At 53.1% G+C, this 10,975-nt stretch overlaps 1 protein-coding gene across 2 annotated transcripts; it reads left to right on the top strand.

Annotated features, from left to right (window-relative positions):
* The first annotated feature begins 2,631 nt into the window (after nt 1–2,631).
* On the top strand, nt 2,632–10,383 carry Dipk1b (divergent protein kinase domain 1B). 2 transcript variants are annotated; one of them, XM_055600995.1, is made up of 5 exons: nt 2,632–3,034; nt 6,256–6,390; nt 8,679–8,786; nt 8,879–9,055; nt 9,427–10,383. In XM_055600995.1, the coding sequence occupies exons 1-5, from the start codon at nt 2,972–2,974 to the stop codon at nt 10,237–10,239; spliced, it is 1,296 nt and encodes a 431-aa protein (XP_055456970.1). In that variant the 5' UTR covers nt 2,632–2,971; the 3' UTR covers nt 10,240–10,383. The 2 variants fall into 2 exon arrangements, with proteins under 2 accessions (XP_055456970.1, XP_055456969.1); XM_055600994.1 differs by having other exon boundaries at nt 6,253–6,390.
* The last annotated feature ends 592 nt before the right edge of the window (nt 10,384–10,975 follow it).

Below are 10,975 nucleotides of genomic sequence, written 5' to 3'. Positions count from 1 at the left end.
TGCTGAGGCGTCACCATTTTGCTGAAGGGACCTGCAGCCTGAGAGCACCGTCCTTAGAGTTTGAGGAATTTTTGTCTAGAGTTTCTCCCTGTCGTTAGCTATCTTGGCAGCCAATTCTTGGGGTAGGGTGGGATTCCACTTGGTTTCAACCAAACTCCTTCCCAATACACATGGATATATGAATGTATACAGCATTCAGTTTCCATAGCAACTACGACCAGCACAAGTGAGTTCCTGGAGGCGAGGCTCACTTTTGGGAGACCTGCCCATGGTGCTACAGTGTTCTTGGGCCCCCAGCCCCAGGGCTTGACACAGGTTACAGTGTAAATCCTGGGGTTAAGGTGCTCAGTAAAAGAAGCAGTGCTGTAGGCTCTTTGTTCTGTGAGATGTTTAGATGCATTGGCAGCAGAGGAGTGGGTTGTCAAGGGCTGGGGCTGGGGGCAAGGCAATAGTTGCAGTGGGAGATGAGACTGTGGGCTATTCTCTTAACTTTTTGCCAGACAGTAACCCTTGCAGACAGTGTAGCGGACAGGTCTAGAATCCCATCAACTGGGAGGTGGAGGCAGGATGATCAGGAGTTCAAGTTCATCCTTGGCTACACAGGGAGTTTAAGACCAGCCTGTGCTACATAAGATCTCACAAAAACAACACATGAAAGGAGAGTGATCTTTCCTCAAGTGTGGGATGGGGCCAGAGTCTGGAGAGGTGGCTCTGTGGTTAAGAGCCCGTGTTCCTGCAGAGGGACCAGGTTCAATTCTCAGTACTCATGTGGCACTTTACAACCGCCCATAACTCCAGTTTCAGGAGCTCCAGCGCCATCTTTTGACCCCTAGGGCACCAGGCACACATGTGGTACACATAAATGCTGTCAAAACTATCAGATGTGTGAAATAAAATAAAAATAATCTTAAAGAAAAGTAAAATGGAGAGGGCTGGAGAGGTGGCTCAGTGGTTAAGAGCACTATCTGCCCTTCTAGAGGTCCTAAGTTCTATTCCCAGCTACCACAATCATCTTTGCTGGGATCTGATGCCCTCTTCTGGCCTGTAGGTGCACATGCAGAACATTCATTATATATATATAATATATCTATAACTATCTCTCTCTCTCTCTCTCTCTCTCTCTCTCTCTCTATATATATATATATATATATATATATATATATATATATATATCTCACCTGATACAGACCTTTGGCTTCCACACACATGTATATGCATGCACACAGAAACACATTAACACAACATATGTATTACAGTCATTACAGATGGTCATTGTACCCCAGAAGGCCAGACTGAGAAATAAAAATAGTTATATCTGTGCCACAAGTTTATGTCACCAAGCTTAATGTTTTATTAAAAAAGATTTATTTAATTGTGTGTGTGTGTGTGTGTGTGTGTGTGTGTGTAGGGGGTAAGGGGTAATGCATCTTTATGTGCACATGGAGGTCAGAAGTGGGCGTTGGGTGCTTTCTGTCACTTTCTATCTTTCCTTTGAGGCAGGGTCTCTCCTTGAACCTCAGGCTGTGTTTTCTCAGCTTAAGCTGGAAGCCAGCAAGTCTCGGCAACAACCTAGGTTGTTACAGGTGTGTGCAGGATACCCGACTTGCTACATGGATTCTGGGATTTGAACTTCAATTTTTATGACTTCACAATAAGTGCTTTTAGCTGCTGAGCCATTTCTCCAGCCTGCCCTTCACCAAACTTAAACTACGCTGTTTGTCTGACCTGAGACATCAAGTTTAGAGACATAAAAATCAAACTTCCTAAACAGGTTGTGTATAATTGCTGTGATAATGACATTAATTCCTCTGTTTCCCTTGTCCTTTCTCTTTCTCCTTCCTTCTTTCCTTCCTTGAGGAAGGTCCCGTTTGTAGTTCTGGCTAGCCTGGAACTTGAAACATAGGCCAGGCTGGTCTCGAACTCGAACATTGATCTCTCTGCCTCTGCTTCTTGGGTTCTGGTGTTATTTTTCTATTGTTTTGTGACCTGCTCTTCGCTCGGGTTTTCTTCAGCCCTTCTAGCTTATAAATCCAACCTCTTCAGCAAGCCCCTTGGGACAGTCGCTCCACTTTATTAAAAGAAACTTGGCCTGGCCCAGTAATTGCGAGGTAATTAGCATCCTTAAACTAAGGCTGCCTTTTAACACCACTTTGCAAAGCATATATATGGGCAGCATTGGAGCACAGGCGAAGGCAGTCAGCCTCAGTATTCCCCAGGATCGGAAATGACAACGTTACAGAACTGCCACTAAAGGTGTAGGTGAGCATTCAGGGCATTTTGGTGGCCATGGTGGATGGTGCATTCTGGCTATTGTCTGTTAATTTCAACGAGCCGCTTACCAAGAGGTCAGCTGCTGCCTTCCTAACCACCTTAAATGAAGTCACACGAGAGGAGCGTGTTTGTCCGTAGGCAGAAATCAGAAGAAACTGGCTTTCAGGACGCGGGGGCTGTGGGTCCTTTCTTTCCCACGTCCCTGTGCAGCCAAGGGGCGGCAGTGGCCGCACGACTGATCACTCTGGCAAACCCGGCAGGGTTTGGGGCAGATCCATCGTCTTTCACCCTTGAAAAGGTGAAAGAAATGCGCAAGCGCAGGCAGGGTCCCTACAGGTCCTCAGCGCCAGCCCTGCCATTGTGTTCCATGCTCAATCCGGATCGCTGTAGCGGGTCTCGGAGCCCGCAGGGGCGCGCTCCCCAGCGGGAGGGCTAGATTGGACATTTGGCCGTGCGCCCGTCCCCTTACGCGCGTGCATGTCCCTCCCATTTGCCTCCGCGTGCGCGCGCACGGCCCCTCCGGCCATCTCCCCGCGCGTGCGTCGCGGTCGGCCGTCAGAAAGGCACGCGCCTCGCCTTTAACGCGGGCTGAGGTCCCGCGGCCCGCATGGAGACCAAGCGGCGGCCGCTGCGGGCCTGGCCGGGCCGGGGCTGAGGCCGAGGCAGCCGCGGGGTTCCGCAGCCCCCGCCCGCGCCCATCATGCGGCGGCTGCGGCGGCTGGTGCACCTGGTGCTCCTGTGCCCCTTCTCCAAGGGCCTGCAGGTAAGTGGCGGCCGGCCAGGTGCAGCCCCACGGGAAGGGGCTGGGAGTGGGATGGCCGAGGGTCGATGGGTTCGTCGTCGCGGGCACACCGAAGACCTCTCGTCCCTTCGCAACATCAAAATAAGGGGTAGTGAATTTGGGACATACCCTGCCCCTGACCATCCCATGAACCAGTTGGAACCCGGGACTAGTGACCTTGGACCAGTGAGGGCCAGCTCCTATCTACAGAAGAGGCCCCTCCTCTTTGAGGTGATGGGGTCAGGCGTCTGGACTCCTGCCTCTGGTTGCCTACAGGAAGGAGTCAGCACTCGCCAGGCCTGCCCGGCCTCTCCGCAGGGCAGCCTGAGGATGGTGGAGGATGCTGCCAGGGCCTGACTTGCCTTAGATAATTTTGGATAAAGGATGAGAACTGAAGCCTATTGGATGTAGATATCTTCCAGCCCAGGATGCCCTTGTCTGCCTCCTTTTCTAGGGGCCTGAGCTTGTGTTATGTGTGATTCATGCTCAGCCCTGTTTTGGGTGTGAGCTGAGGCGTTTGGGGACCCTCCGTGTGCTAGGATATGGGGTATATCCATACTCCTAGCTTTGAGGGATAGGCCCTGACTCAGCAGTGGGTGGGCCAAGGAGTGGCAGGAGTGGGGTTTTAGCCAGTTCCCAGAGGGGCTGGCTTAGGGAGAGCCACTTTCTGAGCCCTACCTGCCCTGAGCCTCAGTTTCTCTGCCTGGGAAACACTGGGGTGCCTGGCACATGGCCTGGGTTCCCTGGGCAGGGAGTTCACTGTGTGGTTCCCATCCTGTAATGACCCTTCTTACCTTCCAAGTGGCTTCGCTGGAGCTGGACTGTTCAGCCCTGAAAAATATGGGTCCAGAGCTTGGCAGCCTGTTCTCCACTGAGTGGCAGAAATCTGCCTGAGCTTCAAGTAGCCACTGTGGTGAGACCTGCCTTGGGGTGGGGATCTGCAGTGGCTCAGGGGCCTTGGGGAAGAGCTGGGTCAGACAAAGGCCATGTAGACCATCAGAGCTTAACCAGGGTGGTTCGGGGGAGCCACCTGTTCCAAGGTGTCCTGGGAGGGGCCTGCCTGGGATGGGCCCTGCCTGGCAGGTTTCTAGCAGGCTTCTAGTTCTACATCCCTTGGTCCAGCCTGGGTCAGCTGCTGTCTCTGGCCCTGGCCCTGGCCCTTTGCTTTCATTGTGGTTGGAAGTCCTTTGATCTTGCTCACAGCAACAGTGTCCCCTGCTGTTTCTCAGCCTTCCTGTTTACATCTTGAACAAATCTGAAAGAAAGACAAAGCTGAAAGCTAGGGCCCACTGGGCCTCATGAGTCCAGAGCTGTGCCGCAGAAGAGAGGTCACCTAGAACCTTAGAGAAGGGCTGGCCATTGTTCTCCTGGAGGAGGTTCCTTTTTGTTCTAGCCCCAAGGGAACTAGGGCAGAGTGTAGACTTGAGCTCAGCATGACTCCCAGATCCAAAAGTGGGATGCTGGCTGATTCCATTCTCAGATTCTGTCTGGCAGCGGGTAGACAGGAGGCCACAGGAAGCGCTTGACATCAGTAGAGGCCTTCTGCGGTTGCTGCCCCACAAGTCTGTCTTTCCCATCCTCCCTGATAAGCTGGTCTGTGTGGCTGATCCCTGGCCTTTACCTTTGGTGTGGGATATCTAGCCTTATGTGGCACAGGCTACCTGGAAGCCCAGTTCCTTCCCTCCAGGGACTGCCATTTTCCAGGATGGGTAATCGGGAGGGAGGTGGCATCCATCTCTGGCTGTCAACTCTGGATACTGCTTGGAGCACTTAGTGGGAGCCAGTGTCCTCAGCACCTACACTAGGCCTCTTCCCACCCGCTGGTGCTCTCACCTGTCAGCTGGAAAGATCAGGGCAGAGGGTTGAGGATGACAGGGTGACCTGGAGCCTCCACAGACGTGAAGGTCTTAGGCCCATCCTGGTCAAGATTTTGAGTTATGAAGCTGGGACTTCCTGCTTTTCCCGCACCCCCCTAATTTCTATCTTAAAATATTTTTTAGACTTTTGTGTATGACTGTTTTGCCTGCATGTATTTTTGTGCATTATGTGTGTGCCTGGTGCAAGAGGAGGTCAGGAGATATTAGATCTGGAACTGGAGTTACAGATGGTTGTGAGTGAGTGCTAGGACCTGGACTGGTTCCTTCTGTAAGAGCCCAAGGAGGGGTGGGGAGATTACAGAAATGTCACCACACACACACAGCTTTTTTTTTTTTCCTGGTTTGTTTGTTTTTTTAAAGACAGGGTTTCTTTGTGTAGTCCTGGAACTCACTCCGAAGACCAGACTGTCCTTGAACTCAGAGATCTTATTACCTCTGTCACCATCACCTGGCACACACACAACTTTAAAAAAAATGTGGCCGAATGCACAGTATGAAAAATATCCGATCCTGTCCATCTCTACCTGTGCACTTGGTGCGTCGTGCGTTGACACTGCCATGGAGCCGCTGGCATAATCCATCCACAGAGAGCTCACCCTCTCACACCCACTGTGTTCCCACAGCCTACCCTGCCCCTGACACTCACCTTCGGTTTGCCTCCATGCATCTGAGCACTCTGGGGACTTTGTTTGACTGGAGTCCCACGGGAGGTATCCTGCTGTGCATCCGTCCTGGTGGTGGCAGGTGCCAGGCTTCCTGCCGAGGCCTAGTTCTGCTTCTACCTTGTAGATGGGTACTGGCTGTTCCCCCTTGTTGTTGATCTGCTGCTGTGAACGTGGGTGTTTAACTCCGTGTCTGCTCACCGCTTCCCAAGGTGTAAGAGTCGGCTGTTAGCCCCTTGCTGTTCATACCACTTTTCCTGATGGTCCTGGCTAAGGGGACCAGTGGGAAAAATGAGGGCCATATCCCTGGGATGTCTGAACTAGCCCCAGGCCGATGGCTCAGCTGCTCAGCTGGCCTTATGTGAAGGACTGTTAGGAATGAGGACATTTCAAGGAAGCAGGCTGTTAAAAAGTATCTTCATTTAGCCTTGTCTTAATACCTCATTTTGAAATGTCTACTTGTCCCTGATGGGGAACCCCTGGCTGCAGACCTTGGCATGTGCCTGACATGTGGGCCGTGCTGCCTAGCCAGGTGCTTCACAGCACTGAAGGTGGTGGGTGCCAGGTGGGTCGAAAAGCTGTGAAAGGTCCAAAGGCTGCGGTTGGTTATGGGCACAGCAGAGCCACAGATGGCCACCTCCTTACCTGGTCTCTCCTTCAGCAGGGCCGGCTTCCAGGCCTCAGGGTCAAGTATGTCTTGCTGGTCTGGCTGGGCATCTTCGTGGGCAGCTGGATGGTCTATGTGCACTACTCGTCCTATTCGGAGCTCTGCCGTGGGCACGTCTGCCAGGTGGTGATTGTAAGTCTGCCTGGATCCAGGGACCTGATCCTTGTGGGGTCCTTAGAGATTTGGCGGGAGGTGGGCTTGGAGGTGGGGAAGTAGAGGATGGGGAGGTCAAGGGAAGGAAGTGGGTAAACTAGCTGCTGCATGTACTTGGGGTGGACTTAAATGTTGAAACACGGGCTGTGTAGCAGGAAGACTAGAATGGCCTGGAGAGGACACCCTGGCCAGTCCGAAAGCAGGCAGTGGGGTGGAGTCTGTCTCGCCTGTCCTCTCGGGGAGCCGTTGCTGCTGTTGAGTGAGCACATCCCTGTGCGTGCACATGTGTGGGAGGGCATGCTTGCATGCCAGTGCCTGTGTGGGTGTGCCTCTGAGACTCATGACGCTGGTACCTGTGACTGCTGATAGAAACCTCTCCTCCCTGGACAGGGGACACTGCCTCTTTTCCAGAGGAGAGCCTTCACCACCTTCCGGCCGTACAGTCTCAGGTACTAGCCAGGCTCTCAGCATGGTAGACGCTGCTCAGTGGATCTCCGTTCTGGCCCACTCTGCAGATGAGGAAACTGAGGCTTGGAGATCTGGGAACACAGGAGTCCTGAGGATGGCTGAACATACTGTCCATCTCAGTTTCCTTTTTTTAAAGAATTTTTTCCCTTTAAAAAATTTGTGAGTGTGCACGTGTGCGTGTGAGCATGTGCGCACACACTGGCCGTGGCCTGTGTGTGAACATCAGAGGACTACTTGTGGGAGTTGGCTTTCTCCTTCCACCTTGGATTCCAGGGCTTGAACTGAGGCCGTGAGACTTGGTTGCAAGATCCTTCTTTACCTGCTGAGCCACCTTTCTGGCTCCTATATTGGTTTCTGTGGAACCTTCCTCTTGAACTCTGCTGTTCTTTCTGCCACCTTGGACCACTGAGCAGGGTTAGTAGGCTCTTGCCTCCATCTGCTGAGTCAAGGGCAGCACAGCCTCTGGCTCCTGCAAAGCCTCCCATCCCCCAAAGTCCTGGTGTTGATGGGGTATTGGCCCAGAGTCCTGTGGTGAAGGGCTTACCCACAGGATGGTGGGATGACAGGAAGGCTTTTCTGTTTCTGTTTTTATCCAATGAGTCTGTTTCATGTGGCCACAGGACACTGTTTTTGAGGGTCACACGGCTGAGTCAGTGCTTCAGATTGGCTCAGCTTCTTGGATGGTGGGGTGTTGGATACCTTCATTACCCCCTCCCCTTTCCTCTAAACCTGGCTCTGACCAGCACCAGGCTCCATGGCAACCATGTTTATCCAGGAATTTACCCAAGTGAGAGCCAGTAGGCCCTTTACTCTGAGACTAGGGGCTGGGTAGTGCTGATTTAATCTGTGCTGAGAGGCTCTCCCTGAGCTTTCCACTAATGAGGTAGCCTAGAGCAAGCCTGACAGGAAGTTAAAGTCCCAGCAGTTGTGGGACCCCAGGATACCATTTCTTTAGGGATGGGGACAAGCCCCAGAGTGGCCAGTAACTGAAGGATTGGAACATTGGAGATACTAGGTCTCCTTCATAGATGGGACCCTCCACAGTACCTCTGTGGGTTGGTGGCTGTGAGTCTACCTAGACCCTGATGTAGTCATCAAGGCCAAGCCCTGCCACTGGGATGCTACTGCTTCGGGCAGGCTAAAGCAGGACAGAGATTGAAGTGGATGGAGAAACACTGGATAGGGCATGTGGACACTTGCTCAGAGGAGTGTCCTGAGCTACCTTGAGAGTTCCCAGCCATGCTGGGTTCCAGAGCTTAGACAGCCTCACCATAAGGGAGACAAGGGATGGATGGCTCAGGTGCCCAGAGGGTGCTGCTCACCAGAGATAACGCCTGAGGGTAACACCTGAGGTTTAGTCGCCCACCATGACCAGGGCCCCTCTCATGGCACTTGTGGCTTTCTTTCATCTGACCATAGCTCTGCTGCTGAGGGCTCAGGTGGGTCTGAGCAGGAAGCCTGTTAGGGGGACCCGCCTGTGGTCCTGGCCACCTGTGTGTACTCTAGTTAAAACTGTCTGGCAGTAGACTGGTGGTATCCTTCTCTCACGAGTCAAGTCAGTGAGACTAGGATAGAAGGGTTACTCCTGGAGACAGGCCAATCCTCAGCAGCCTCCAGGACATGGGTGCCCATCCTCATGCCCATGCTGCTGGTGGCTTTTCCCTCTCTTTGCTTTTCTTTCCTTCCTGGGGGTTCCTGAAGGAGTGTGGCTGGGCTGCCTGTGGATCCACAGGAAGTAGAGGGGGCTGTGACCCCCACGCCCCATTCCCTAGGCCATACCCTGGTTCCTGTCTCCCCAGTGTGACCAGTACCACAAGGGCATCATCTCCGGCTCTGTCTGCCAGGACCTGTGTGAGCTGCAGAAGGTGGAGTGGAGGACCTGCCTGTCCTCAGCCCCAGGCCAGCAGGTATGCAGCTGGGCATGGTTGGCAGGCTGATGTGGGCTACTGCTGGCAGTAAGCTGGGCATCTATAGGAAACATGCCTGTGGCCTTGTCTAGGTGTACAGTGGACTCTGGCAGGACAAAGAGGTGACCATCAAATGTGGCATTGAGGAGGCTCTGAACTCCAAGGCCTGGCCAGATGCAGCCCCAAGGCGGGAGCTGGTGCTGTTTGACAAGCCCACCCGGGGCACCTCCATCAAGGAGTTCCGGGAGATGACCCTGAGCTTCCTCAAGGTTAGTGTGCTGTACTACATAGCGGGGCAGACCTACGAACACCTGGGTGGGTGGCAAGCAACATCTGACCAGGGCTTGTGGGAATGGATTAATTGGCAAGAGTATAAGCAATGGGGAGGCCTCAGGAGATTGAGGACCCGGTGTGGCAAAAGTAGGTATTAGTGGGAGGTGTAAACAGCTCACGGGCCAAGTGATTAGTTTTAAGCCTCTGGCCAGTGCTGTGGCCCGGGGCTCGTGTAGACAGCTGGGTGATGAGTGTGGTGCAGGCAGCAGGCCTTGCTGACAGTCTAAGGTTTAGAGACCAGGCTAGACCCAGTGCTCTGCCGGGTAAGGGTGTGCTTCTCTGCTTTCCTTTTTGTCCCAAATGCCAGGCGAACCTAGGAGACCTGCCTTCCCTGCCAGCACTGGTTGACCAGATCCTTCTCATGGCGGACTTCAACAAGGATAGCAGGGTGTCCCTGGCAGAGGCCAAGTCTGTGTGGGCCCTGCTGCAGCGCAACGAGTTCCTGCTGCTGCTGTCTCTTCAGGAGAAGGAGCATGCATCCCGGCTGCTGGGCTACTGTGGGGACCTCTACCTCACTGAGGGCATCCCTCACAGTTCCTGGCATGGGGCAGTGCTGCTGCCTGCCTTGCGCCCGCTTGTGCCATCTGTGCTGCATAGGGCTCTCCAGCAGTGGTTTGGACCTGCATGGCCCTGGCGTGCCAAGATTGCCATCGGCCTGCTGGAATTTGTAGAGGAGCTCTTCCATGGTTCCTATGGTACCTTCTACATGTGTGAGACCACACTGGCCAATGTGGGGTACACAGCCACCTATGATTTCAAGATGGCTGACCTGCAGCAGGTGGCACCAGAAGCTACCGTGCGTCGCTTCCTTCAGGGACGCCACTGTGAGCAGAGCTCTGACTGCATTTATGGGCGAGATTGTAGGGCCCCATGTGACAGGCTCATGAGACAGTGCAAGGGTGACCTCATTCAGCCCAACCTGGCCAAGGTGTGTGAGCTGCTAAGGGATTATCTGCTGCCTGGCGCACCTGCAGACCTCCATGAGGAGCTGGGCAAACAGCTTCGTACATGCACTACACTGAGTGGACTGGCCAGCCAGGTGGAGGCCCACCACTCACTGGTGCTTAGCCACCTTAAGACCTTGCTCTGGAGGGAGATCTCCAACACTAAGTATTCGTAAGGCTGCAGGATCCAGCCACTTCCAGGCTGCTGTGGGTGGAACACCCATCTGGGAACATTCCTGACCCCTCTCCAACCCAGCAGAGGAGCCAAGCTGGCCCAATGGGGTCATTCTGAACATGTAAATAAATGGCTTTTATGTTGATACCTGGTTATGTGGGTCTTTTGCTAGGACATGAAACAGCTGCCAGAAGGGTTTTACTCTACAGCTCTTAACTGGGCACTAGTGATGTCATTGGCTTGAATGCTACCTTTGCTTCTTAGGATCCAACCTATGGACTCTTGTGCCTTTCTGCCACCAGCAACAAACCCTACCACTGAGCAATATCCCTGTGGCACGCAATGGCAGATCCTGAGCTACACCTCTAGTCAATCATTTCTCAGCTCAGCTGTTAAGTCAATGGGCAGAGGGGTATCTTTGTGCCTCCTTCCCCATAGCAGTCTCCTACCATGACAAGGTAGGTTATGTCAGTCACAGTACCAGCCCATAAGTTTTTTTCATTTTTATGTGCATTAATGTTTTGCCTGTATGTAGGTCTATGTCAGATCTTAGAGTTAACAGTTATGAGCTGCCATGCGGGTGCTGGGAACTGAACTCAGGTCCTCTGGAAGAGCAGTCAGTGCTTTTAACTGCTGAGCCATGTCTCTAGCCCCTAAACCTCAAATCTGGGCTTTATTTCCAAGGAAGAAAACTCAAAAGGCTATTTGCCCCAAGATGGGAGTGATGATAGCAAAGA

The sequence above is a fragment of the Psammomys obesus genome, unplaced genomic scaffold (genome assembly GCF_907164565.1).
Source record: "Psammomys obesus unplaced genomic scaffold, mPsaObe1.curated_primary_1811, whole genome shotgun sequence".
NCBI lineage: Eukaryota > Metazoa > Chordata > Mammalia > Rodentia > Muridae > Psammomys > Psammomys obesus.
The sequence above is the reverse complement of the archived record's forward strand: the minus strand, read 5'-3'. Positions and strand labels throughout refer to the sequence as shown.

Coding starts and splice junctions, on each gene's coding strand:
- Dipk1b (XM_055600994.1), top strand. CDS start 2,972: ATGCGGCGGCTGCGGCGGCTGGTGCACCTGGTGCTCCTGTGCCCCTTC. Junction 6,391..8,678: donor ACGTCTGCCAGGTGGTGATT/GTAAGTCTGCCT, acceptor CTGTCTCCCCAG/TGTGACCAGTACCACAAGGG. Junction 9,056..9,426: donor TGACCCTGAGCTTCCTCAAG/GTTAGTGTGCTG, acceptor CCCAAATGCCAG/GCGAACCTAGGAGACCTGCC.